The sequence below is a fragment of the Thrips palmi genome, unplaced genomic scaffold (genome assembly GCF_012932325.1).
Source record: "Thrips palmi isolate BJ-2018 unplaced genomic scaffold, TpBJ-2018v1 HiC_scaffold_5, whole genome shotgun sequence".
NCBI classification, from domain to species: Eukaryota; Metazoa; Arthropoda; class Insecta; order Thysanoptera; family Thripidae; genus Thrips; species Thrips palmi.
This window is the reverse complement of record NW_023144632.1, coordinates 2,867,052-2,893,785: the sequence shown is the minus strand read 5'-3', so window position 1 is coordinate 2,893,785 and position 26,734 is coordinate 2,867,052. Positions and strand designations below refer to the sequence as shown.

At 48.1% G+C, this 26,734-nt stretch overlaps 5 protein-coding genes across 7 annotated transcripts; 2 read left to right on the top strand and 3 right to left on the bottom strand.

The window, feature by feature from the left end:
• Positions 1-7,902: 7,902 nt before the first annotated feature.
• On the bottom strand, positions 7,903-11,594 carry LOC117651357 (importin subunit alpha-1). Of its 2 annotated transcripts, none has more exons than XM_034395317.1 (10): positions 11,403-11,594; positions 10,638-10,720; positions 10,394-10,565; positions 10,084-10,231; positions 9,723-9,981; positions 9,508-9,646; positions 9,060-9,235; positions 8,800-8,982; positions 8,378-8,710; positions 7,903-8,299 (listed from the first exon to the last, which is right to left on the bottom strand). In XM_034395317.1, exons 2-10 carry the CDS (start codon positions 10,704-10,706, stop codon positions 8,204-8,206), a joined length of 1,575 nt encoding a protein of 524 aa, XP_034251208.1. In that variant the 5' UTR covers positions 10,707-10,720; positions 11,403-11,594; the 3' UTR covers positions 7,903-8,203. The 2 variants fall into 2 exon arrangements, with proteins under 2 accessions (XP_034251208.1, XP_034251209.1); XM_034395318.1 differs by lacking the exon at positions 11,403-11,594 and adding an exon at positions 11,118-11,182.
• A 282-nt stretch (positions 11,595-11,876) lies between these two features.
• Positions 11,877-14,236, top strand: LOC117651356 (tubulin--tyrosine ligase-like protein 12). Its single transcript, XM_034395316.1, has 2 exons — positions 11,877-12,037; positions 12,227-14,236. Exon 2 carries the CDS (start codon positions 12,227-12,229, stop codon positions 14,090-14,092), a length of 1,866 nt encoding a protein of 621 aa, XP_034251207.1. The 5' UTR covers positions 11,877-12,037; the 3' UTR covers positions 14,093-14,236.
• LOC117651358 (histone deacetylase 11) lies at positions 14,135-16,248 on the bottom strand. Its single transcript, XM_034395320.1, has 8 exons — positions 16,053-16,248; positions 15,837-15,972; positions 15,535-15,645; positions 15,340-15,431; positions 15,035-15,245; positions 14,786-14,952; positions 14,602-14,710; positions 14,135-14,505 (listed from the first exon to the last, which is right to left on the bottom strand). Exons 1-8 carry the CDS (start codon positions 16,067-16,069, stop codon positions 14,329-14,331), a joined length of 1,020 nt encoding a protein of 339 aa, XP_034251211.1. The 5' UTR covers positions 16,070-16,248; the 3' UTR covers positions 14,135-14,328.
• A 217-nt stretch (positions 16,249-16,465) lies between these two features.
• LOC117651355 (digestive organ expansion factor homolog) lies at positions 16,466-19,718 on the top strand. Its single transcript, XM_034395315.1, has 8 exons — positions 16,466-17,181; positions 17,265-17,893; positions 17,978-18,188; positions 18,268-18,423; positions 18,502-18,765; positions 18,856-19,062; positions 19,136-19,312; positions 19,406-19,718. Exons 1-8 carry the CDS (start codon positions 16,531-16,533, stop codon positions 19,568-19,570), a joined length of 2,460 nt encoding a protein of 819 aa, XP_034251206.1. The 5' UTR covers positions 16,466-16,530; the 3' UTR covers positions 19,571-19,718.
• Positions 19,636-25,152, bottom strand: LOC117651354. Of its 2 annotated transcripts, none has more exons than XM_034395313.1 (6): positions 24,811-25,152; positions 24,168-24,230; positions 23,918-24,080; positions 20,630-23,579; positions 20,398-20,515; positions 19,636-20,294 (listed from the first exon to the last, which is right to left on the bottom strand). In XM_034395313.1, exons 1-6 carry the CDS (start codon positions 24,879-24,881, stop codon positions 20,069-20,071), a joined length of 3,591 nt encoding a protein of 1,196 aa, XP_034251204.1. In that variant the 5' UTR covers positions 24,882-25,152; the 3' UTR covers positions 19,636-20,068. The 2 variants fall into 2 exon arrangements, with proteins under 2 accessions (XP_034251204.1, XP_034251205.1); XM_034395314.1 differs by lacking the exon at positions 24,811-25,152 and adding an exon at positions 24,617-24,636.
• Between the last annotated feature and the right edge of the window lie 1,582 nt (positions 25,153-26,734).

The following is a 26,734-nucleotide window of genomic DNA, read 5'->3' as shown; positions in this document are numbered from 1 at the left end:
CTCCCCCGCCCTCTCCCCCTTCCTCTAATCCACCCCGCAAAGCGCGGCACCGCGACTTGCCGAGCCGAAGCGCACAGTGGATTCGCCAGAAGACCGACATCGGCGGCCAAGTCTCTAGACGCGTTTTGAGTTCCAGAGTCGCTAAACAGGACTCGAGCCGAACGTGTGACCCCACCAATGGATTCCTCGTTCGGAGAGCAATCCATTGGTGGGGTCGCACGTTCGGTTCGAGTCTCACTTAGCGACTTTGGAGCTCATAAAACGCGTGTGGAGTTTTGACCGCCTCCACCGGTCTTCTGGCCCACTGTGGAGTGCTGCTCTTTGACAGTGTGCGAGGAGGACGCTCCGAGTCCTGCTCCCGATCCGTCCGCCGGGAGCCAAGACGCTAGTGACGTCACTGCGGCAAAGGCGGGCAGAGGCAACCAAAGACGTCCGGAGACATCAAAAGGCGTCCAGAGGCTGGTACAAAAGCTCCTCCGCTGGGGCGAGAAAGTCCCTCCGAGTCGTGGCACGGCGTGGCACGGCGTGGCACGCAGTGCAGTGCCTTCAGTGCCTTCAGTGCCGCCACCACGCGCCCCGCCCCGACCGGCGTTTAAATCCCCGGCCGACACCTCGGGCCAGCCGGGCCAGAAGGGCCAGCCAGCAGCAACAGCGGACTGATCCCGAGAGTCGTTCTCGTCGCTCTGCCTCGCTCGCACTCATGGAGCGTCCCGTATAGGTGCGAGGGAGACAGAGCGACGAAAACGACTCTCGGAATCAGCCGTCTGATTCCGAGCACTGCTTACGTCGCTCTGTCTCTCTCGCACTCATGGGGCGGTCCGTAGGGGTGCGATAGAGACAGAGTGACGAAGCAGTGTTCGGAATCAGACGGCAGCCTCAGGACCCCGAGCGGTGTCGCCGGTTCTCCGTCCTGCCCGGCGATGCCGGAGAATCGTTCTGCCTCTCTCGCACCGCTGTGGGACGCCCCGTGAGTGCGAGAGAGACAGAGCGATGAAAAGATCTTTCGGAACGGTCCGGGCAGAGCGCCTGCCGGGTAGGCAACGGCCGCGGCGGAGCGCACCGCAGTGTGGCGGGACTGCCTACCCGGCTGCCTACCCGCCATTACCATTACCATTAAGGGCTGGCGCTCTCGCCGCCCGGCCTCGCCGCGCCCAGCGCCCAGCTGGCGGACGGGTGCCGCCGAAAAGCCGTCTCGTCGCTCTGTCTTTCTCCGTCGCTCTCGTGGGGCCACTGGCATGAGTGCGAGAGAGACAGAGCAACGGAATCGGTCGGCAGGGCGCTCGCCGCAGGCAGACTGATTCCGTCCGAGAGTCGCCGTTGTCGCTCTGTCTCTCTCGCACCCATGGGGCGTCCCGTATAGGTGCGGCAGAGAGAGGGACGGAGCGACGGAAACAACTCTCGGAATCAGTCTACAGCACCCGGCGGCGGTGATCGGCAAGCCGCCTCGCGGTGCGCCTCATGCGGCGGCAGGGGAGGGGGAGGGGAAAGGGGGATAAGGGGAGGGGAAAGGGGGGCGGGGAGGGGAAGGGAAGGGAAGGGGAAAGGGGAAGTGAAGGGGGAAAGGGGAGGGGAAGGGACGGGGAGGGGAAGGGAAGGGGAAAGGGGAAGTGAAGGGGGAAAAGGGAGGGGAAGGGGGAGGGAAGGGGAGGCGGTGGGAGGGCAGGGTGACGGGGACCAGGGGGCGGGGAGGGGTGGAGGCACTCGCAGTGAAAGTGAGGGCCCCCGGGAGGCGTACGTTCTACTGCTCATCCTCTCCCGCATGCACGCGCGTGACGCGTCAGTGTGTGTGTGTGTGTGTGTGTGTGTGTGTGTGCGTGTGCTCGCGCGATAGTGCGTGTGTGTGTGTGTGTGTGTGTGTGCGTGCTCGGAGTCCGTATGCGTGTCACGTTCATAGCGTTCCCCCGGCCGTGCGTTCGTCGTTATCCTCTGAAAATCAGATGGAAATCAAATGCAGAGAGACCTTTGGGGTTTTTATTCAAATGCCCACTATTCATTTTACCCGCCGGTACGCGGTCCCTCTAAATCCCACACCAGACTGATTCCGAGAGTCGTTTCCGTCGCCCTCTCTCGCATCCACACGGGACACCCCATGAGTGCGAGAGAGACAGAGCGACGGAAACGACTCCGGGAATCAGTCAGCTGGCTGCCTGCGGCTACAGCGCTGGAAGACTGTCCCGTTGATTCCAGCGGCCACAGCATGATTCCAGCCAACGCACCTCTGTCGCTGATGGACACGCGGGTGTCCCGGAGGAGTCCCGGAGGGATGCGGGTGCGAGAGAGACAGAGCGACGGGCGGGAAGGACACTCCGGAGTGGGAGGTCCAATTTCAGCGTGGGCGCCCGATTTCGATTTCACTGCAGATTTCCACATGCATCGCTCCGCCATGCAGACTGACTCCGAGAGCCGTTTTCGTCGCTTTGTCTCTCTCGCACTCATGGGGCGTCCTGTGTAGGTGCGGGAGTGACAGAGCGACGAAGACGCAACGAACTCGGAATCAGACTCTTGCACTGAAAAACCAAACGTGGTCCACACCAGTGGTGTGCGGTCGAGACCACGTTTGGTCTTTCAGTTTGGCCTGGGACGGGGACGCGGCAGACGGACGCAAAGCGCGGCACAGGGCGGGGCGGGGCGCACCTCCAAAGCGTGGCGTGGCGTGGCGTGGCGGGGCGGGGCGCACCTCCAAAGCGTGGCGTGGCGTGGCGGGGTGGGGCGGGGCGCACCTCCATGGCGGGGCGGGGCGTGGCGGGGTGACAAAGCAGTCCATCCACGACGTCGCAACGCGACGCGGCGCAACAGCGCAACGTGCAGTGGGATGCATGAGTTGGCAGCAATGCAACGCCGGCCTGCAGACGGACTCATTCCGAGAGTCGCTTTCGTCGCTCTGTCTCTCTCGCACTCGTGGGGCGTCCCGCATGGGTGCGAGAGAGACGGAGCGACGAGGACGACTCTCGGAATGAGTCCGTCTGCACGCCGGCGCCGCGCACTCTCCCACGCCGAGCGCGCGGCGCCACCAGAGAGGCGCCACTGCAGACTGATTCCGAGAGTCGTTTTCGTCGCCCTGTCTCTCTCGCACCTATGCGGGACGCCCCATGAGTGCGAGAGAGACAGAGCGACGACAGCGACTCTCGGAATCAGTCTGCTGCGCGCGGAGCGCCGAGACGCGGCGGCGCCAACGAGCGCTGAGCAGGTTTATTTAAGAAAAGCAGGACCTTACAACGACCCCCTTGGATTTCGCTGATTTTTTGGTGGTTAGTAGTCCCCCATGGTGGGAGTTCATGGCCATAATTTCAGACCTCACAAAAATTTTCTCTGGGAGATATGGGGATTTTAAGTTTTTTTGGGCATTTTTACACTAATTTTGGGTATTTCTTATATCTGAGGGACTTTTTGTCCGATTGGTTTCAGATTCGGGTTGTAGCTTCAAAATTGAACGGGGAACACGATCGTGCCGTCAGATTTGACCTAAAATAATTTTTTCATGGGGAAAACTCACTTTTTCTCGAAAACTTACATAAAAAGTCCCAAATCTTGGGATTTTGCAGTTTAAAGTACCCGATCTCTTTGAAACTGGTCTCATCTTACGCAGAAAGGTCCGCTGAATCCAAAAATCACAACCCCAGATTTTTCCGACGAACCGTTCCGGAGATATTCCACTTCAAAGTCAGGCAATTTTTTTTTACGGCCTAAAAGTTGTGCGATTTTGCTGGGCTTTTCATTCTGAGGCATTGGGCGGTGAGTTCCAGTGACGCTGGCCTTTTGCGCCGGCTGGTGTTCCCTAACGTCCCCTTTTTAGCGCCTGCCAGGTAGGCGAAGCCGTACCGCAACACATGCGTATCCGACTGGTGGCCTATCTCGCCCCTGACGCAAGCCGCTGCCGCCGCAAACAAAGGCACTCCGCGCTCCGTGCGTTCGCTGGCTCAGCCGCTTCGCCCTCCTAGAGTCCCACTCTTGGTCACTACGCCCTCGCTGTTTCCACTTCCCTCTGGTTCTTCGGCACCCAATGACTCCCCGGTTTACGGCCCTGAAGGCAGGAACTTAACATTAGTCAAATAAAACACAGATTTCTCCTCAAATTAATCCCAAAAGACACCTGAGTCCTCCATGCTGCGGATGACAACCACAGTCGTACAAGAACCGAGTGGTTAAAGAAACTCAGCTCCTCTGCAAACTGAAGTGTGTACATAAAAGTGTACTTGGAAGCATGCTCTAATAATTATTAGAGCATGCTTCCAAGTACACTCTTATTTACAGCATACTTGCCAGGTACACACTAAAATAGAGTTTACATTGCATGTACACGCTAAATAAGAGTGTACCTGGCAGGTACACTTAAACTGGCCCATGCTTTTAGATAGGACTTATCGAGTGTATTTTAGCGTGTTCACGGAAGGTACACACTTATTTAGCGTGTACTTGCCAGGCACACTCTACTTTAGCGTGTGCCTAGCAAGTATGCTTTAAATAAGAGTGTACTTGGAAGCATGCTCTAATAAGAGTGTGCTATGTACACACTTCAGTTTGCAGAGTCCGCGAAGTCCTAGGCGAAGACAGCGACGCGTGCGACACAATGTAAACAAAGGAGGTACGGTAGGGGGTACGGTACGCTACCGGCAGAATGCAGGCAGGGGCTGATGATAGGAGAGGGAGAGGGAGGTGGTGAAGAGAAGACCGGAAGGACCAGGGGCAGTGGAGTCAGGGAAGGGGAAGCAGCTGGTCCAGCGAACGGAGCGCGGAGTGCCTTTGCTTGCGGCGGTAGCAGCTTGCGTCAGGGGCGAGATAGGCCACCAGTCGGATACGCATGTGTTGCGGTACGGCTTCGCCTACCTGGCAGGCGCTAAAAAGGGGACGTTAGGGAACACCAGCCGGCGCACAAGGCCAGCGTCACTGGAACTCACCTCCCAATGCCTCAGAATGAAAAGCCCAGCAAAATCGCACAACTTTTAGGCCGTAAAAAAAATTGCCTGACTTTGAAGTGGAATATCTCCGGAACGGTTCGTCGGAAAAATCTAGGGTTGTGATTTTTGGATTCAGCGGACCCTTCTGCGTAAGATGAGACCAGTTTCAAAGAGATCGGGTACTTTAAACTGCAAAATCCCAAGATTTGGGACTTTTTATGTAATTTTTCGAGAAAAAGTGAGTTTTCCCCATGAAAAAATTATTTTATGTCAAATCTGACGGCACGATCGTGTTCCCCGTTCAATTTTGAAGCTACAACCCGAATCTGAAACCAATCGGACAAAAAGTCCCTGAGATGTAAGAAATACCCAAAATCAGTGTAAAAATACCCAAAAAAACTTAAAATCCCCATATCTCCCAGAGAAAATTTTTTTGAGGTCTGAAATTTTGGCCATGAACTCCCACCATGGGGGACTACTAACCACCAAAAAATCAGCGAAATCCAAGGGGGTCGTTGTAAGGTCCTGCTTTTCTTAAACGAAGTGATTATAGACACGCAGCGTTTATATAATAAAAAGCAACTTAAATACACGCCGCGTGCAAATAACGCCATTTTCATTATATACACGCAGGAAAAGCTTTTCCAGCGTGTATATAATAAAAACAGCCGTTTTTTGCACGCAGCGTGTCTGCAAGCCCCCTTAAATTATTTACACGCCAGAAAAGGTTTTCCGGCGTGCCTATAATAAAGGAATGTGTTATTTTTACGCAGCGTGTTTGCAACTCCTTATTTTATTATTTGCACTCTTGTTTTTAGGCCAGGTCGGAGATAGAGATGCCTAGGAGGAAGCCGACCGGGTGTGTCGCCTCGTGGTCGAGTGGATACGTGCCTGCATGCCACTTTTTTGGCCCGGGTTCGAAACTTGGAGAATTTTTTCAAATGATGCGTGCACATAAGAATTAACTTAGTTAAGGACAAACCGCGTGTTCGCAATATAAAATTTATTATTTAAACGCGGCGTGTCCCTTGCATGCCACAAAATTATGTGCACGCATCATTTGAAAAAATTCTCCAAGTTTCGAACCCGGGCCAAAAAAGTGGCATGCAGGCACGTATCCACTCGACCACGAGGCGACACACCCGGTCGGCTTCCTCCTAGGCATCTCTATCTCCGAGCTGGCCTCAAAACAAGAGTGCAAATAATAAAATAAGAAATTGCAAACACGCTGCGTAAAAATAACACCCTCCTTTATTATAGACACGCCGGAAAAGCTTTTCCAGTGTTGAAAAAGATTTTCCAGCGTGCAAATAATTTAAGAGCGCTTGCAGACACGCTGCGTGAAGGAAACAGCTGCTTTTATTATGTGCACGCCGGAAAAGCCTATCCGGCGTGGAAAGGCCCTTCCGGCGTGCACATAATATTTCTGTGATTTCAGACACGCTGCGTGTGTTGTTCTAATGTATATATTGTTGCCACGCGGCGTTTAAATAATTTTTACCATTGTTGCGTACACGCTGCGTGTATATAATATCGGCCTTTCTTAAATAAACCTGCTCGCTTCCTTCCGCGTTCCGCGTCCTCGGCAGTCGCTCCGTCTCTCTCGCACTCGAGGGGCGTGCCTGGGCGAGCCGTGCAGGTGCGAGAGAGACGGAGCGACGAGGACGCGGACTCTCGGAATCAGTCCGCTGCTGCCAGTAGTCCATCGCGGCACGCGGGGCGCCGCGCCAGTCCGGCCAACCACTGCACTGCGCACCATTTTATTTTATCCTTTCCGCCCCCCCCCCTCCCCCTTTCTCCTCCCCAGGCGTTGCGCCACAATGGGGCACTCCGCCCCTCAATGACGCCCGCCAATTGGGTCCTCCACGCGTGTCCAGGCGACGTTCCGGGCCAACCCAAGGAGAGCAGGCAATCAGAATCAGGCAATCAAAATGGACCAAGTTTTGACAAAAAAATGTCTCTCTCGAGGGGGGAACAGCTTCCCACATTCATGAATTCATGAATGAGGCACTGATCTCCCATGGCCCCCAGATAGCCGCCTGGAAGGCAAACAAAAAGAAACACACTTCGCCCTTGTAGGTAGGCAAAAAGTGCTACTTTGCCCCTCCCTCGGGCCAGCTCTGGATCCGCCACTGGTGGAAAGTTGAATGAATTGATGGGTGTCGAGATGACGTTGCCTGTGAGACGGCTTGCATGCCTTTCCCTGACACTCTGTTCAGGGCCTCAGGGGCGGATCCAGAGATGGGTTCATAATGGGGGATGGCGGCGATGTCACAAAAGTTGACTCACTACAGGGCCTACAGGGGCAGGCAAAGTACAGCTTCTTGTCTGCCTTCCAGGCGGCTTCCTCGCTGCCAGGGGAAGGAGGGGGGGGACTCCCCCAACGCCACCCCCAAGGATCCACGCCTGCTGGCTCTCCCTCTCATAACAGAAATCATGTCAAAGAAACGACCTTGGCAATACTCCTTGCGCAGGTTGCACTCTAATCAATCAATCAATCACGCAACCCCTCTCTTTGCAACATATAGAGCTCTGCATTAGAAACCCTTTCTGTCATGTGCATGCGTTTAAACACGCCTAGAGAGTTTAGCCCGCGGCTCCCAAGGGCCAATTTCTGAAAAGAAAAAGAAATGGGGAGTGTCTCTTGCGCATGGAGTCTTCACGCGGTTCCGCTCTAATCAGTCCTCTCCCCGATCAACGTCAATACCCCATGCACAAAATTGGTGTGTGGGACCACTCTGCCCCCAGCTATACTGAGGAGACGATCTAACTTTTAGCGAGAAGATATCGCAAACAACAAAAGCATGATGCCCTAAAAAGACGACAATTCTCACATCAGTAGGAGTGCCAGTATTTCACTGCTCCTCAAAGCAGAACAGTCATTTCATTATGAATGTATCAAGCAACTTTTGGATCTTTGCTTTCATCTATCTGATGCACAAGTATCTAGAACAGTGCTGTGGGAGATGTCTACTGTTCTTTAGGATGTGACAAGTAAAGACAAGAGTACGTACTGACAGGCTTTAATGATTTAGTATTACAGGTATTTAAAACTTCACTCATGGCACTACCTAACAAGACAGTTTCAAGTAAAAATTGGGCCCAAAGACATAAAAAAGGAAAACAATGGACATTTCATAAGTAAAAAAAAAAACAATTAAATCAACAGTCCAACAAGAAAACCCCATCATGGACTCAGCTTCTCCAAATTTCATAATAATAGCCTAAATGATTGGTCCACTATTCAAGTTTAACAACTGGATTGACAAATAATTTATATCACAATTAGAATGAACACATTAAAGGGCTTAAAAAGAAAATCCACCCTCAGGAACTGCTGATCCAGAGTTGAAGGCAAGTTGTCCATTCACTTGTTGAGGAGCGAGGTTGGGGTCATCAGGTTCCTGGAGGAAGACATCGAACAGTTAGATGACAAAACCACAAGACAAGAGCAAGTTAGGCATCGTATAAAAAGTCCTTACCCCTGATGAGAAGTAAGTGTCAATAATGTTGAGAGCCTTCTGGTAGATTTCTTCATTTTCATGGTTCTGCAAGGCCTCGATTTTATCCAAGCCACCACACTCTTCAACAAGCATGGCAACCTTATCCAAATCACCGGTCTTCTCTGCTGTAGCGAGGATGTTGACGATTCCATCCATGACAACCTTGACACACTTGTAGTCCTTGGAGTCGAGGAGCATGCACATGCAATGGAGGGCGCCTTCTTGAACTAAAATGGACAGCTGTCCGATGCTGCCCCCAGACGTGATATTTGTGACAGCCCAGGCAGCTTCCTTCTGAGACTTGAAGTCACCCTGTCGGACAAAGTTCAATTAATAAACATACGGCAAAAATAAAAGTCTTGCAAAAAATAAAAATAAATTCAACTTGTGTAGGGCCTTACCTGACGCAGGACAGCAATAAGAGGCTGAATGAGACCACAGTTTATGACTTGTTGAATCTGTTCAACGTTACCAGCAGTAATGTTAGAAAGGGTCCAAGCAGCTTCCTTCACTAAATTGGGACGACTGTGGCACAGAAGTTTGCCCAGACGAGGCAAGACTTGCGCTTGAAGAACAGCATCAGTCTGAAAGAAAATCGGATGAGAAACCGGGCACACTCTATCATGCATCAGAGGGGGGAGAAAAAAACAATGATACTGACCTGAACATCATTGCCAGTAACAATGTTACCGACAGTGCGGAGAACGGGAGTGATGACCAAGACCTCTCTGCTGTCCAGGAGCTGCACTAGTCTCGGGACAAGGCCGGTGTTGACAACAGCCTGGATCTTGTCATTGGTTCCATCGGTCAAGTAGGACAGGGCCCAACAAACGTCAGCTGCAAACAAGAACATTGTATGGTCACACAGGGAACAAGGAACACCGAAAGAGGCACAGACACACTCTGAAACTACTTGGAATTTAAAAATGGAATTGCTTGAACGCAATTGGCACTTGGAAGTGCAGAATTGGCAGTCTCCACTCTTAGTTCTCCACATTTGCACCATGCCAAGAGATAGGAGCTCTACAAGTGTGGAGACTGCAAACTCTACAAATCCAAAGTGCAGATGATTGCTCTGCACCACTTGGTTCAACAGTGTAGATACTTACAGATTACATCATTATCAGAATAGTGCAACAGTTTGCTGAATACTGGCAGGCATGGTTTGACCATTTCAAAGGATGGTGGAGGGTTCTTGTTTCGGCACAAATTTGACAAGGTCCAAACAATGTTTCTCAAACAAGCAACCTGAAAGTAGAAATAAGTCATGAAACAACAATAAAGGCAACTCGTAAGTTTCAAACACAATTGACAGGCAACTGACCGGAGTCTCAGGGGTCACCAGCTCCAACAGTGACGGCAGAGCGTTACTACTGAGTACAAGGTCTCTGTTTGTGGGACCATCACCAGCAATGTTTCCCAACGCCCAGACAGCCTGCTCCACTACGTTGGGAGGGTTGCCAGGACCAAGCAACCGCACAAGTCGAGGCACAGCACCAGCTTTCACGACAGTGGCAGTCTGCTCTGAAGTTCCAGATGCAACATTGGTCAGAGCCCAGGCAGCTTCGAACTGGAGACCAGGGCTGGAATAAAGAGTGTTGGATTAACGACACAGCTCTGGTAACACAACAGGAAAGTGGTTGCAACAACCAACAATTTGAAACTAGCTACACATCACAACTTACTTGTTGAAGTTCTCTAGAGCACGTACGCAGTATGGGACAACACCGGCCCTGATCATGTCATCAATGGGAGGATTCTGTTCTCTGCTGAGTGTCTTTCTAGCGGCTTGGACGGCAATCAGCTGCTGGTTCTCATCTGGGCTTTGAAGACCTGAAGGATAGACCACACATTAGTACCAATCACACTACGCTATAGTAAACACTGATCAGAAAGAGACACAGACTGTGTCTCTTCATTAACAGCCATTGAGCATGCAGGCAGTGGCCCAAAGCAGGGACTTGGTAAGATGTATTAGTGATCAGAAACACTTACCAATGAGGATGTCAGCGATGGACATGAGGGGAGATTTAGCCTGGACATTGCTCTCTTGAAGAGGCGAAGTAGGCTCCTCATCCAGGGCTAAGTTGCGTCTCTTCTGCAGCTGTTCATCCTTGCGAGCCTTGCGCAACTCCACTGACACCTCATTACGACGCCTCCGCATTTCCTGAACACAAAAGTAACGTTAGTACATACACAGAAGACACAGACAAAAGATAGGACATTGAATGTGACTTACATCGCAATCCTTTCCTTTGTTCTTGAACCGTCGAAGTCTGTTCTCATTTTCAGACTGAGACGGCATCATGAAGCTGGTTAACTCTGAAACAGAATGACACCCTTTCACTGCACTGCACCGAACAAGGATCAGACGGTCTCAACATTGACAGAACAAGGCCAGCAGCAGCAACCCTGCAGAGTAATGAATGGAACAGAGGTGCGAGGGGCCGCGCGGAGCTAGCAGTGTGTCCCGGCAGCCGCGGGCTGCACTGGCAACCCACTGCAGTGCGGACAGTGTCCCAGACAGCCGGCCACACCGCGGGCGGTGCGGGCAGCGCGGCAACACACGGCCAGAGAGGTTAGACAGGCGAGGCGCGCCTGCGGCCGAGTCAGGGCGCACAGCGCAAAGGGCCTCGAACACGGGGACCAAGGGCTGCACCAGGCACTACCGGACCCGCCCGCGAGGCCCGCAACGGCCGGTTACAGCGAAAAGGGCCACCTGTTGGAGGCGTGCGAGGCGACGGCCGAGTCACCAACCGTCGCCCGGGTCCGTACACACTTCGCGCGCGCCTCGACAAAAACGGCCGCCGGGCCGGGGAAAGGATTGACGGACAGCGAACGGACGATGCGGGGCGGCACGGCGGGGCGCGTCTCCCCGTCGCCAAACTGACAGCAATGGGAGCACTGGAACGAGTTTGGCGAGACGAGGCGCGAGCGGGAGAGGCGGCGGTCCGCCTTGCAGCACAAAGGCCAGGCCTTCGCGCAAAGGCCAGCCACGACTTACCTCAACAGAGACAACACTGTAAAATCCAAGACGATCCCCGAGCGAGTACCGCGGCACGCAGACGCTTGTCGCTTGCAATTCCGGGCCGGACGGGGTTAAAAATTTGGCTCTGTGGAGAGAGTTGCCGAAACGTTTGCGCGATCAACAATGCGGGGGCACGGTCTTGCGCTCACTGACGCAAGGCAGCCCGTCAGACCAATCGCGGGGCACGGTTTTGACGGTTGGCCTCGTCGCGACCAATCAGCGAGCTCGTTGCAACCACGTCGGGAGTGGAAAGGAAGTTGCAACGCGCTCCGTGATTGGCCGGTTTGAACCGAAGGCTTGAGCGTGCCAACCTGCACAACCAAAGTTTTTTCATGCACAGTATCAGGGAGGTTCCGCCGGGGACGAAAATGTAAAAAGACATCAAATTCAAATCATGTGGTTTTCAACATTACAAGCAAGTACGCTGGAAAATGCCACAGCTTTCTAAAGTTATTTGAACATTGACAACAAAAGCTTCTCAGCGCGGTCCTTCGGGCAGATATACACGTCACACCTACTTTCGGGAGAACTGCCAGGCTGTGCCCGACGAGACGAGGTTGGAGCAGAACACGACAATATTTGTTTTGGGACGTCTTTGAAACCTTTTCAGGGTAATTTTATATGTTCATTTTCATTGGATTGTAATTTTGTTTCTTTCGTGTTTGGCAAGCGGCAATAGCCTTGCTATCGTCTGTGAGAGAGGAATAACCCATGACCACATGATGAGCTAGGTTAGAAAGTCCCATTGGGGACCATAATAATAACTGAACATTAATTTGTCATTTGTTCTGATTTTTCAGATGGATTCCCTCACATTTGAAGATTTTCTGACGCTTCACAAGCCGCAGCTGGAGCTCGCTGCCGTGCCTCAGCATCTTTGGGAAACTCTCTTTCAGAAACTCGTGAACCAGGTGTTTGATGCTGGTGAGAAGTTTTCGATGTACATGGTGGACTACGAGTCCAAGGAACGTGAAGAAGGCGATCCGGTGTACAGCGTCTTTGTGTCGACGCAGAACGGGATAAGTGCATCAGATCCAAGCCATATCTATCTGATTGATCATGCCTGGACTTTTACTGCTAGTGATGCTCAGAAACATTTGCGGCATGTCCCCGGACTGTTAGAGAGAATGGCTAGGCTCATGGGATGCGATGAAGATGTGTCTGTCGATGAAGCAAGAGAATTTGTATCAAAGTATATGTGGAACTACAGCCAAACTTATTCTGTAGCCAACAACATGAATGTCGAGGACAGGTTGCCTGTGTGGTATATAATGGATGAGTTTGGCTCTGCAATTCAACATTCGTCTGATCCCAACTTCCGCGTGGTTCCATTTGTGTTCAGTCCTGAGCAGGTCACCTACTCTATTCTTTTCCCAATCCGTGATGTAGAACTTAATGGAGAAGTGACGAGAAATTTCATTGAAGGCTGTTTGCAAACTGATTCTGACTCTAAGAAGGCTCTGCTCATTCCTTGGTTTCCAAATGAGTTCACTAATCAATGCTTTGTCCAGGAAGAACCAGCACCAAAATATTTTCTTGATGGACATGAAGTAGAGACACTTCCTGATTTGGATATTCTTACTCAGACTCCTAAAGATAATGACAAAACTAAAGTTTGGAAAGTTTTTGCAGAATATAAATACATTCATGAGTACCTGAACCATCCTCAGTTCGTTTTTATTGATAATGAAACTGATGCTGACATTCTGTGGACAACAACCCATTTCAAAAAGTTCAAAGAGTTAAGTGAATCAACTCCACATAAGTTCATCAATCAATTTCCCTTTGAGCATGTCCTTACCGTAAAAGATCTGCTTAGTGTGGTATGTCGCAGAAAACTTGGGAAAGGTGTCAAAACTTACGATGAAGATACACTGGAAACCTTCCCCTCATGGCTTCCTACTACTTTTAACTTGAAAACAGAGCTCCCCAAGTTTGTAAGTTATTACCAGCAAAGGGAAGAGAAAGGTTTGGACAATTTGTGGATTTGTAAGCCATGGAACCTGGCAAGAGGTCTTGATATGCATGTTACAGATAATTTGAGGTACATTCTTAGACTGCCCTTCTCTGGCCCCAAGATTGCTCAGAAATACTTGCACAACCCAGTTCTGTTTTGTAGACCTGATATTGGCAGAGTAAAGTTTGATGTACGATATGTTGTCCTCCTAAAAAGTGTGAAACCTCTAGAAGTTTATGCGTATCGCAACTTCTTCCTGCGATTTGCCAACAAGTCCTTTGACCTGTCTGAATTTGATGATTATGAAAAGCACTTCACAGTGATGAACTATACTGAAGCTCAACTTTGTAAGATGCTCCACAACGAATTTATTGATGAATTTGAGAAGCAGTACCCTAGTCACCCTTGGAAAGAAGTTGAAAAAGATATCTTTGAAATGTTGCGTGAAGTGTTTGAGTGTGCAGCCCTGAAGGCCCCGCCTTGTGGAATAGCGCCAAGCCCTCAGTCCAGAGCTGTGTACGCAGTGGACCTTATGTTAGACTGGCAGCACTGTCCGAGAAACAAAGACAAAATTCAACCAAAGTTGCTGGAGATAAACTGGACCCCTGATTGCCGCAGAGCCTGTGAATATTATCCTAACTTTTATAATGATATTTTCTCACTGCTGTTCTTGGACACCTGTAATGAGGATGTTTTTGTGTCACTGTGAATTACTTAGGAAGAAAGGGGAACTTTTCACCATCCATGATCATAAATAACCCTTTATTGAAATTGTCAAATTGTGTTGCTTTCTAATTTGAATTTTTGAAATACATTGTAAGAGATATTTATCTTCCCATGGGGAAAAAAATGTGTACTATATTTTTTAAATTGATATCTTTCATTAAAACATTTGATATCTGGCTTCTTGAAAATGGTTAAAAAAAAAAAAAAACTTTTTTACCTTCAATCTTTTTTGCCTTTGTCCGGCCCATCTATGAGACCAATTGTGTGCAGGTTTAGAATGGAATCTGCTATAACTTTGGCTGTGCATGGCTGATAGCCCCCACTTGTCAGCATCACAATAGGGATTCTCCTTTCCCGAGCTTTCATAAACACCAACTGGTCTCGCCTTCTAACTCCCTGTTAGAAGGAGAGGACAGAAAATAATGTCAAGCAACCTTTCATTAATTTTTCTAGATTTTTTCAAGGTACCGTTTAGACAGCTTGGTTACTTACAGCAGGAGAAATAGAAAGACAGCCCAGGCGGTCACCCTCTAATATATCTGTCCCAGCATTGTAGACTATAATATCTGGACGAAACTCTCTTAATGATTGTTCCAAATGTCTGTTAATATCAAAAGGAAAAGGTTCTGTCTCAAGTTATTCAAGTAATCAAATTTGTATTGGAAATAGTACTTACACTTCAACTAGATCTAGATATTCATGGTCAGAAGTCAAAGGACGCAACTCTATGTTACATTGAATGCCTAATTTAGCACCACGGTCTCTGGGATAAATCTTGCTATTGTAAACATCCATCACATACACATTGTCAAGACCATAAAAGTCTCTCTCATGACCATTTCCCTGGAAACAAAACAAAAAAAAACATATCTGTAACTTCATGAGTTGATCATGGTGATAAAGGCGATGGTTTTCCTTGACACACCTGATGTGCATCTAAATCCACAATCATTACTCTTGATACTCTATTCTTCTCATACTTCAGTAAAAATTGAATTAATAATGAAATGTCAGCATAAGGGCAAAAACCGCTTCCACGATCTTTTGAACAATGGTGAAAGCCACCCCCCAGGTTGATGGACCAGCCGCGTTCCAAAGCTAGATGCCCAGCTAAAATAGATCCTCCTGTCTGATATCTGTATTTCATTCACAGAAAAGAAACACAAAAAATAAGTAACCTGTACAGCAGGGGAAAGAAAAAAAAGCAATAAATTATGCAGTGTGGTATACCTCATTGGTTTAAGATATCTCTTTCGTAGGCAATAATTTGGTATTAGAGCTAACGGTAATATTTCGGTTATCTTAGCTATAATGTAACTTCTCTGTTAAAAAAGGGGGAAAAAACACAGGCATACTGTGAGAAATTTATTTTTAACACCATTGCCAAGATTTATATGATTTTTTTTTTCAAACTCAATAAGTTACCTTGAGTGATTTCAAGTAATCTTCAGTGTGAACAACAAGCAGGTCATTTTTTTTAGCCAGATTGGGCTGAACAATGGATTGTTCCTCAACAAGGCCTTCTTTTTTTAAAATCTTAAATCAAAAGACCAAAAAATAAATAGCAATTTGTAAAAACACAACAAACAGACACACTGTGAAAGAAGTTAGGTCAGTGAAGGCATGGCTTTTGCATGTCCTAGGGTTTTAACTGCAACCTCTGAATACTTTTAAATTGTACATTTCTATATCAAAGCATGTTCTGGTTGACTTTATTTTGAACTCACCTGAAATATGTTGCCCCATTTCTGGGAATCAAACGGGTGGAGCTTTTCTAAACCCATCAGCTTGATATTGTACTCATCACGGTAAACAATAGGCCACTGATGCTGTTCGATTGTCTTGAACAGGGCGGTGTTCAGCCTGAAGATAAATTATAAATTTGATCCTTGTAAAAACACAGAATCATAGCAGAACTATGTTCACAATATTGCAGTACATACTGTTGATCTGATGACATTCTGACCACGCGTTGATTTGGAGTTCAGAACAGAATCTTTTGAGTGACCTACAGTATCAATGACTGAAAGTCCCTTTTCGAACCGTAAACTCCAGGTTTTCTGTCAGCTTTAATTGTTTTCAGCAGACAGCAGGCAACTTAGGCACTTCTCTTGCAGACGACAATACAATAGCAGACGACAGATTTTGTTTTGACGTCGGGTGGAGGGGGAAACGAGTAGGTGGTTTCTTTACCAACATTACAACACAAATAACGTCTGAAAAAGTCGGAAAAGATTTGGCCTTTTCAATATTACGTGCTGCTGTTGCAAAATATTAAGTGCATCTGTGGTAGGGCCGAAGCTTTTTGTTCCTGGTAAAACATTGTGAGGTGGCGTTCTCCGGTGACTTTAGTTCCGGTCCAGTTGGTGCACTGTAAGCAAACAAACACGCCGGACCAGCAGACCAGACGACACCAACATCATGGCACGTGGGAAAGGACGACGAAAGTCCCACCAAAAAGGTGGAAAACAGTTCAACAAACCGAAGCCGGCCGCGAAAAAGGACAGGTCGACGAATGGCAGGGACATCAAGCACAAGGAGCAGTACAAACGGCGACTGGCGGACCAGCCGGACGAGAGGTTCGCCAAGCGCCAGAAGGTGGAGGACGTCCCCGCCGCAGACGCAGAGAGCGAGGAAGAAGTGGACGCCTACTCGCAGCTTTTGTCGACCTTCTCCAAGAAGGAGCGCAAGAACAATGTGGCCGTCGACAGCGACAGTGAAGAGGACGACGAGGATGACAGCGATCTCGACGAGGAGGGAGAAGGGGACTCGGACGCGGAGGCAGACCGAGGGCAACATAACCCGTCCCAGACAGGGCTGCCAGACACTGACAGTTTGAAGGATGAATCCGATTCGGATGCTGGAAGTGAGCTGGCTGAGGAGGAGGAAGGTGATGACGATGATGATGATCTTCAAGACGCTGAAGATGTGGTTAACACTGATGACAACGAGGGCGAGTCTGTCACCTCCGATGACGCTGTGGATTCTGATGACGTTGGTGAAGCCGATGAAGAAGAAGACGATTCTGAAGCGGATGATGAACACATTGAAATAACACCTATTGACTCACAGGTTTGTGCCATCTTGATTCAATAAGCGTCCTTTTTGTCTAGTTCGTTCAATTCATATTTGCATTTATTTTGTCAATATTACAGGAGGATGCCTTGGTAACTGAAGATGATCCATTCGCTGCCCACATTTGTCGTGATCTTTCTGAAGAAGCTGCTGAGTTCCTTGGTCAGACGAAGCCCCCAACCAAAGTTGAAGAGGTTCAATGGAAATCCTTAGGCCGTCTAGTAGTAACAATACCTGACATCCCCAGTTCACCTCCAAATGTTAATACTGACTCCAAGCTTACATTGGAAGAGCCTAAAGTCTATGCTCAGCCAGGGAAGATGCCTGTTCGGGCTCGTCATGTCGATTTAAACCAACTCCACGTGAAAGTGCAGTTACATGACACCATTCCAAAAGCCAATGCAGACAATATCACTCCTGGCAACGAGTCAGAAATTCTTACTCCACTTCAACTGGAGCTTTTCTCTGTGATGAACAATTATCAGGACTTATATTATCCAGAAAGAACTTTAGAAAATGGTGAAGAAGTAAGATTTGCATATTGCCTTCATGCTGCTAATCACATTATCAAGACTAGGAATACGGTATTGCATCACAATGCACGCTTAAATAAAAAGAACCCTGCTGACATACCAGATGCATTTCGGGATCAGGGCTTGGTGAGGCCCAAAGTTCTCATAGTTGTACCATTCCGTGAACAGGCTCGCAGGTATGTTGGGTTTGATGGCCCTTGTCTATTTAGTTCCTCATTCTTTTATTTTTCTCCCATTAAATCTTTGTCTTAACATTTCAGAGTTGTGGAAATGCTTATTAAACTATTAGTGCGTAATGAAGGGAAAGGAAATGAGGTAATGAACCGAAAACGTTTTGAAGAGGAGTTCACTGGAGGAGAGCTTGCTTTGCCCAAAAAAAATCGTCGTCCTGAGGATTATGAAGCTTTATTTTCTGGGAATACAGATGATACTTTCCGCTTGGGGTTGACCCTGACTAAAAAATGTGTCAAGGTAGGGCTTCAAAAATTTATCTTGCTTTAGTTCCACCCTAATCCAGTATTATAATAATGCTTTACTTTCTCATATTTAGCTCTATGCTGACTTTTATTCTGCTGATATTATTGTTTCATCCCCTCTGGGTTTGAGGATGATTGTTGGAGCAGAAGGTGAAGGAGAAAGGGATTATGATTTCTTAGCATCCCTGGAAATGGTCATTCTAGATCAATCAGAAGTCTTCTTTATGCAGGTATTATATCAATGAGACTTATTGGAATTTTGTATTTAGAGATCTGGTTACATTTTGTCTCTGTCCTTGTGCAAACAGAATTGGGATCACCTTCTACATGTCTGGGATCACTTCCATTTACTACCCAAAGAATCTCATGGTACTGATTTTTCTCGTGTAAGACCCTGGGCAGTGAATGGATGGTCAAAGCACTATCGACAAACAATCTTGTTCAGTTCAGTACCCTTAATAGAGTTCAGTTCTCTTTTAAATAAAAGATGTAGTAACTATGCAGGATCAGTGCGTGTTGTCAATCCTAAAACAACTGGGACTATTTGTCATGTTGTAGTTCAATTACCTCAGGTAAGTGCTGAATATTGATGTATTATTATTTTATTTTTCACATGAATCCTGCCTTGTGATAATTTTGACACGTTTGTTGTAAAAATTCAGGTATTCCAGAGACTAGACGCAATTTCAGTCTCCCAAAGTTTAGATGTAAGATTTGACTTCCTCACTCGGAAAGTTTTACCAGATCATACAGATCCACTCATGGGCCAAACTATGATCTATGTGCCATCATATTTTGATTTTGTTCGTATTAGAAATTACTTACGCCGACAAGACCTCAGTTTTGTACAAATATGTGAATACTCCAAGGTAATCAATCATGAATGTGAATGAATTAATCCTTCAGTCTTTTTGCTGGATCTAACAAAACTATCAATTTCAGGAAGGGAAAATAGCAAGAGCTAGAGATATGTTTTATCATGGTCAGGTACAATTTCTGTTGTACAGTGAGAGGTTTCACTTCTTTAGACGCCCTCTGATTAAGGGTATTAGGCATATTGTATTTTACCAACCTCCAACAATGGCACATTTTTATAGTGAAATGTGTAATCAAATGCAGGTAAGGCAAAGAAGTATTAAAATATTGTGGTTGTTTTATTTTTCTTCACACAATCATGTCAGTTACTGATTTGATATGTTATTGTTTGAACAGGAAGCAAATCAAAATCCATATGGAGGCAGTGAAAATAATATGACAGTAACTGTCCTGTACAACAAATTTGATGCCCCACAACTTGCAGGAATGGTAGGAAGCGAGCGTGCCTCTCGAATGATGTCTTCAGATCGAAATGTTCACATGTTTATGTCTGGGGAGTGATATTTGTAAATTTTCTATTCTGACCATGTGATATAGAGAGAATAATAGAATTTCCAGCCAGGACATGCCCTGTCATGTATTTATTTTTATTTGCAACATTTATAAAGGGCTATGAATTCTAAAAGAATAAATTCACCAATAAGCTCAATTAAGCTGTCACATATTTCATGAAAATCGTTCTTTAGACCCATAACATTGAATGAAGCTTTTTGTAACTGTTTAAGTGCTTATAGAACAATTGAAAATTCTGCCTTCTGAAACAATTCAATTACACATGCAACATGGGTGAGGGAAAAAGACAATCAGTAAAAAGGAGAAGAGAGAGAATAACTTATATGAACTAGATCTGTATATTGCTACATAAAATATCCTTGTTACTTAAAAAATTCTTTGGTTATTTAGGAATGATAACAGTACTTCTTAGTGTTGACTACATTACAAATGTGCTATGAAAGAATCCATTTTTAAGGCACCAAATGGTAAAAAGGGAAAGTGTGTCTACTGTGAACTAATGTCAAAGTCACTGTCACTTTGCTGAGGTGCTGCTGGGTCCGATTTCACTTCGGGCGTCTTTGGAAGAGACGGTGTCTTTTGCTCGTTGCCCTCTACACTATCGGCTGTGATGCTGCTTTGCTTCCGGGTGAGCTGAGGCTTTTTCTTGGCCTTTCCCTTTGCTGCTGCTGGAGCCACGGGTGGCGAAGTTGCTGGGGCTTGTTCCACAACACTTCACCCAAAGCAAATTTTCATTTTAGAAAAATGGTAATAATTTAAAATTAATTTCATTTAGTGAATGTTTTTTTATGGATTTCATAGTGACTCTTCCTTACCTTGAGTTTCCACCCAGTCCAACCACAGCAGCCATCTGGTTCTCAATTTCACTGGAATCACTAAACCCTGGCTCACTGCTGGGGTCGGCTCCCAGCAAAGCACGGTACTGCTCCAAAGCTGAAGAAAAACAAATTAAGTTAGTTGGTGTAAGTTTGCAATACAGTATAAGCTTATCTGTCTCAGATTAGTTAAGCAAGCGAAATAGAATGTCATTTCCCAGTAGCTACTAACTTTGAGATTGGTCCTTTGCTTCGCCGCCCAGAGTTTGACCTTGATAATTGGAATCAGCAGATGGAGTTGTTTCCTCTGATAGATCATCCGTACCAGGTTGATATCCTTGATACTGTCCAGACCCATCATAGCCAGCTTCTTGATACTGTTGACCTTGCTGGTATTCTGAGCTCTGCTGATACTGCTGGTCTTGGGAGTAATTGGGATCTTGTAAGTAAGCTTGATCAGACTGGTACTGCTGCTCCTGCTGGTATGCTTGATCTTGTTGATAGTTGGGGTCTTGAGAATAATCATATGCTTCCTGATTCTGCTCATAGTTGTACTCTTGATACTGGTTTTTGTTTGGGTCTTGTGAATATTGATAGCTGTTTGGATCTTGTGAATTAAAACCTGGGTCTTGGGCATTATAGGTGGGATCTTGTTGTTCATTATACTGCTGGTCTTCGGAATACGCTTGGTAATTTTGTTGATATTGACCTGGGTCTTCCGAATACTCCTGGTACCCAGTTTCTGTTGCTTGCTTGGGCTCTTGATACTGTTCGTACCCAGCATTTTCTCCATAATTTTCTTGTGGTTGCTGGTCAGGTGCAGTGTTAGATTGGTAATTTTCATATCTCTGTTGTTCCTGACCGCCTTCTGTTTGATATCCCTCAAACCCACTTTCTTGTCCAAGTGCTGCATTATTTTGGCTTTGATTCTCATAGCCTGTGGGAGTTGAGTCATCGTACTGCATATTTTGTGGCCCTTGTGTTCCACCGTCTTCATTTGTAGCCCACTCTTGCTGTTTTGGATCTGCCTCATAGTTGTAATTGTTTTGGTACTCGTTCAAATTCTCCTGCCCTTCTTTGGTTGGCAAGTTGTTTTGGAAGCTTGCTTCAGTTTGGTCAACTTTTTGCAAATTGTCTGAGTGTTCAAAATCAATAGCTTTTTCTGAGAGTGGTTCCCCTGTGTCACCCTCTCTTATGCTCTCCATGTAGATGAAGTCTGAGCTCTCCTTTCCTGCATCTTGAAGTTGTTTTTCTTCTGTGTCATTCACACGTTCCTGATCCATTTTATTTCCATCATTTGGCTGTGCATGCTCTCCTTGAGACTCCTGCTTACTTTGAGTTGATGGATTTTCAGTGTCTTTAAATTCTTTTCCTTCTTTAAATTCTGTTGACTCATATGGTGTATAAGCATAACCATCATCAAGATTTAATTTTTCTGATTCTGATTGATCCTTAGTGCCTTTGTCCTTTATTTCAGGGGCTTTTAGATTTTCCTTAGCATCTTCATCTTTTTCGTTGAATTTACCTGACCAGTGTTCTTTATCAGTAATTGGCTCTGAAACATCTTCAGCAAAATCCATTTTTGAGGTATGCACTCCGTTTTTACTTTCCAGCTCATCTGTTTTGTTTGCGTTCTTGTAAGGTGAAGAGATGTTCTCTTCATCATCATCATCAGAGACAAGTTCAGTTGCAAGGGATGATCTACGAGACTGTGAGGCTTTCCAATCCCGGTCAATGGAACTTTCCAGAGAATCACACTTTTCTTTTTCATGATCTCTTACCTTGGGTTGAAAAGAAGGGCTCCTAGAACGAGTATCTGTGCATGCGAAGCCCATTTCGTGGTCTTTATTTTCTTTTATCAGCTCTTTGAGTCTCTCTATTTTCTCTCGAAAAGCATCCTTTTCCCTGCTTTGTTTTTCACGTAAGTAGCGCTCATGATCACTTGATTCCCAATTTGAAATAGGTGAAGATGGTGAGTGTCTTCTCAAAGAACCATAAGAGCCACTGTACGGACTTCCAGCCTCATCTCTCAAACTATAAGGAGTTTCGTATTCAGGCTCTGAAAAAGTTACAGATCGCCTGATTGTACTTCTGGATGGAGGAGGTAAGTAGCTTGGCCGAAGAGTTTGCCAAGTTGACTTCTGTCTTCTAGGACTCAATAATGGTTCTGTTCTTTGAAAGTCTGCATCTGATGGATAAAGGATTCGATGAACACTGTCTGATGTAACATCAGATTTTCTGCTTCGTGGGGACAGAATAGATTTAGGGGAGGGGCTGGTGAAGAGAGATGGTGAAAGTGAAGCACTTCTTTTTGGTATGTAGACTTCTCGTGGGCTGACATGATGCCTGACTGAGGCTGGGGGTATGGACAGAGAGATTGACGGAATTTGTTTGGAGGACCCATAGTCTCTTGGGGAAGTATAAGTGGGATGACTGATGGGTGAGAATCGTGATGATGAATCAAGGATTTCTGGATCATTTAGAACTCCATCATCAGATAAGGATAAATTAGAGAGATTCAGCAAGTCACCACTGGTATTCAAATCTGCCTCCGATGTGCCATGGTCATAGTCCAGGAAACAATGATTTGTAGTAGACAATGGTCTATAAGAAATTGGCCTATCTTGGCCATAAGTTTGTAGATTGCTTTGATAAGACGGTTCCCTCGGAGATGAGAGTCCATTATTTATTTTAGTAAAATTTGATTCATTCCTCAGCCTTGGGGAAAGACCCACTTCTGAAATCTTGGATGGTGAATACGAGTCATAATTTCTGATTGATGGGGAAGTCATCTTCTTAGCATCATATTGAGATGACAAGTCACGAACTCTAGAAGGACTTAAAGAAGCACTTCTAATTGCTGCTGAGCCTGTGCGATACAATGATCGCCCCACTGAAGGGAAGTCATCTCTAGTAGATATGGCAAGTTCAGAGCGGCAGAGAGGACTGGCAAGAGGGCTGTAAGGCTTGGGGCTTATGGCAGGCAGAGCATGATATTGTGTGTCACTGAACTCACTCGTATCTGGGAAACATCGAGGATTATTTGAGTCATATTCTGTGACATCTGTCACTCTAGCCATGACATTTGGTGCTGGTGCTATGGCAGCAAGGGGACAATAAGGCCTTTCCAATTCCAGTTGCCATCCAGGGTAAGAGTGTGCAATGAAAGCCTCATAATGTTTCTGCAATTTAAGAAACAAATAGACTTGTTAAAAAAACTACCATACCAATCAAATGTTTTTATGGCAGTTATTATTTTGATACTTAAGAGCTTGTAGGAGTTTCAGTCAAAGGGAATCTGTTTCCCAGAACCGTAAACTGGGGCTACTTTGCCCACTGGGATAACTTTGGCCCAGCGGCTAAATATGCTACCAATGGAATAAGAACCACTTAAAATGAATTTCTAGCCCATGGGCCAAAGTTACCCCGGTGGGTCAAAGTAGCCCCATTTTACGGAACACCTTATTTTCTATGAAAGAAGGACAACACGAATTGTACGGAGTGAGTGAGCCCAACTTACCCTCAGTGAACGCATCCGTTCAGTTTTAGCTGCAAGGCTTGCAGTGTGGCTGTCAATGCGGTCTAAAGCTTGCAGAAGGCTACTGTTGCGGTCTCTTCGCCGTTTGTCTTCATCAAGAAAGCGCTTGTAACGTGCCTCAACAACAGACACACGAGCTCTTTCCCTTCAAAACAGAACAAAAGCAAAATTATTTACGAGTAATTTAAGAGCAATGAAACTGGTACAATTTTTAGGAGAGGGGAAGTCATACTTATCATGATTTGACTGGACAAGAAGATCAAATTGCCGCTGCAGAAGCATCCTTTCTTCTTCACTGGAAAAAAGAAGAAGAAACAAACATAAGAATAACTGCAACAGCGCATGTTTTACTGATAAACCTAAATTTATTTATCTTTTTTTTTTTTTCAAAATTCAGGTGTGCTATTCAATTCTAATATATTGCATCTAGAGTCAAATAAGGGCAAAACCAATACCCTAAATAAAACAAGATAGATTGCTCGAAAGCACTTTATTAAAATTACAATAAAAATATAGCGTCAGCCATTTCAAATTAACTAACAGAACTGATCATCCCTTCCCAGTAAACTGGTGTGACCTTCCTCACAAAATGATTGAGAAGAGAGAAGGGAAATGGATTTAAATATTAACAGAATGTGCAAGCACCGGCTCGAAGGCACTTTCATTGACAAGTAGTAGTACCCCATGTCAAACGATCATTTTCACAGAAGACTGATTCCGAGAGTTGTTTTCATCGCTCCGTCTCTCTCGCGCCTAAACGGCGCGCCCCATGAGTGCGAGAGAGACAGAGCGAAAAAGATGACTCAGAATCCGGCAGGTGCGTCAGACAGTCAGACACCGGTACGCCCCATTTCCAGTAGTTTAACCTCACAAACCTCCTCCTGAGCCTCTCCTCGAGTTGCTGCATTTTGTCGTAGTACTCCAGGTTGGCGGCGTGCACGTCCATCGCCCTCCAGTGACCAGTGTCGCGGTTCAAGTCAGGAAACGTGACGCGCTGGCGTCGCGTCTGTCACGGCGGGGGTGGCGAGTTCGCGCTGGCCGTGTTGATAAACAGACAGCCGACATGTTGGCGTGCGTGACGTCACTCACGCACGTCGCGACCAATCAGCGACCGCGGGGCGCTAGGTACGGATCCAGTGGGGGCAAAAAGGCAGTTTGAGGAACCTAGCTAGCCGCCAGAGAGGCAGGACAAGCTGCACTTTGTCGCTGTAAGTAGGCAAAGGGTTCTAGACTTTGCCCCTCCCTCGGGCCGGCTCTGGATCCGCCACTGCGGAGCGCGCGGCGGCAACGGCGCGGCGTAGCGCTGCGTGGCGCAGCGAGGGGGCGGGACGGGGAGGGTGGCGGCGTGGCGGCGCGGTCAGGGACAGGTGGGACAGGGTGTCAGCGCGGAGTCAGGCACCGTGACCGGGACGCCGGCGGCGGGGGCGCAGCGGTCTGAACGGGGAGCCTCTAGGCGGCGCGGGTCGGCCCCGACGGGGAGCTTCTAGGCGGCGCGGGTCGGCCTCGACGGGGAGCTTCTAGGCGGCGCGGGTCGGCCCCGACGGGGAGCCTCTAGGCGGAGCGGGTTGGCGCCGACGGGGAGCATCTAGGCGGCGCGGGTCGGCCCTGACGGGGAGCCTCTAGGCGGCGCGGGTTGGCGCCGACGGGGAGCTTCTAGGCGGCGCGGGTCGGCGCCGACGGGGAGCTTCTAGGCGGCGCGGGTCGGCTCCGACGGGGAGCTTCTGGGCGGCGCGGTTGGGCCTCGGCCGTGCAGACTGGGCGTGCAGGCTGGGCACGGGGAACTTGGCGGAAAGGGCGCGAGTGCGAAAAGCTCGGGGGAATGCCGCCGCCAAGACTGCCTAGACTGGGGCTGGCTGGATGGCGGGTTGGCGCGCACAGCGCCTTGGGGAGGTCCTGGCGGGGCGGGCCTTGGCGGGCGGCGCGCTGTGGCACGGCGGCACGGCGGCACGGCGTCGGCGGAAGTCGAGTCGATAGGACTACTGCGAGACTGCGACCTAGAGTCAGGACATGTCTGCGGGAGGGCGCCCTGCAGTCCGATTCCGTGGTCGCTCTGTCTCTCTCGCACTCGCGGGGCGCCCCGAAGGCATGCCGCAGCCCCGCAGGGGTGCGAGGGAGACGGAGCGACGAGAGCGCGGCGCGAACGCAGCCAGCCAGGTAAGCCAGCGGACTCATTCCGAGAGTCGTCTTCGTCGCTCTGTCTCTGTCGCACTCGCGGGTCGTCCCCTCTGGGAGCGAGAGAGACAGAGCGACGAAGGCGACTCCCGGAGTCAGTCCGCGAGGGAAGGCCCGGGGCGGGCCGCCTTCAGGCTTCAGGCCGCCGGCAGAGACACACAAACACGGAGAAGGAGCGCCGCCAAAATAGCGACCCGGCACGCGACACGCGAGGGGGAGGGGGAGGGGACGGTGGTACCGCCACTGGCACCATGGCCATGGTCTACTGCCTCGACGCGGTCCTCGTTGCGGCACGAGGGGGAGGGGGCGGATCCAGGAAACAGCACCCCGATTCGTCGCTCGGTCTCTCTCGCACTCATGAGGCGTCCCGTATCGGTGCGAGAGAGACAGAGCGACGAAAACGACTCTCGGAATCAGTCTGACAGGCCCAGCGAGGCATTAGCGCGCCCAGTGCCCGACGCAAAGACTTGCTCGAGGAAAGAAGGAGGGGAAGGGGAATTCCCTCCCACAAAAGTAAGCACACTTTTCATTCATTCTTTTGCTGACGGGCGCGGAAAGTTCGGAAATGTGGCGTGATTAGTCCGGTTTGGCCCGGTTTTAGGCACGCCGGTGCTCGGCGCTGGAGAA

What these genes read in the sequence shown, in the direction of transcription:
- LOC117651358 (XM_034395320.1), bottom strand. An exon ending in TGGATTTAGATGCACATCAG is followed by an intron (nt 14,953 to 15,034) that starts GTGTGTCAAGGA and finishes TTTTGTTTCCAG; the next exon opens with GGAAATGGTCATGAGAGAGA. An exon ending in TATCTAGATCTAGTTGAAGT is followed by an intron (nt 14,711 to 14,785) that starts GTAAGTACTATT and finishes TGATATTAACAG; the next exon opens with ACATTTGGAACAATCATTAA.
- LOC117651354 (XM_034395313.1), bottom strand. Translation starts at nt 24,881, where the DNA reads ATGGACGTGCACGCCGCCAACCTGGAGTACTACGACAAAATGCAGCAA. An exon ending in AGCAAAGGACCAATCTCAAA is followed by an intron (nt 20,516 to 20,629) that starts GTTAGTAGCTAC and finishes GTTTTTCTTCAG; the next exon opens with CTTTGGAGCAGTACCGTGCT. An exon ending in GGACTGGGTGGAAACTCAAG is followed by an intron (nt 20,295 to 20,397) that starts GTAAGGAAGAGT and finishes CTTTGGGTGAAG; the next exon opens with TGTTGTGGAACAAGCCCCAG.
- LOC117651357 (XM_034395317.1), bottom strand. Translation starts at nt 10,706, where the DNA reads ATGATGCCGTCTCAGTCTGAAAATGAGAACAGACTTCGACGGTTCAAG. An exon ending in TTCTGATAATGATGTAATCT is followed by an intron (nt 9,236 to 9,507) that starts GTAAGTATCTAC and finishes TCTTGTTTGCAG; the next exon opens with CTGACGTTTGTTGGGCCCTG. An exon ending in TTATTGCTGTCCTGCGTCAG is followed by an intron (nt 8,711 to 8,799) that starts GTAAGGCCCTAC and finishes TTTGTCCGACAG; the next exon opens with GGTGACTTCAAGTCTCAGAA.
- LOC117651356 (XM_034395316.1), top strand. Translation starts at nt 12,227, where the DNA reads ATGGATTCCCTCACATTTGAAGATTTTCTGACGCTTCACAAGCCGCAG.
- LOC117651355 (XM_034395315.1), top strand. Translation starts at nt 16,531, where the DNA reads ATGGCACGTGGGAAAGGACGACGAAAGTCCCACCAAAAAGGTGGAAAA. An exon ending in TGACTAAAAAATGTGTCAAG is followed by an intron (nt 18,189 to 18,267) that starts GTAGGGCTTCAA and finishes TCTCATATTTAG; the next exon opens with CTCTATGCTGACTTTTATTC. An exon ending in TTGTAGTTCAATTACCTCAG is followed by an intron (nt 18,766 to 18,855) that starts GTAAGTGCTGAA and finishes GTAAAAATTCAG; the next exon opens with GTATTCCAGAGACTAGACGC.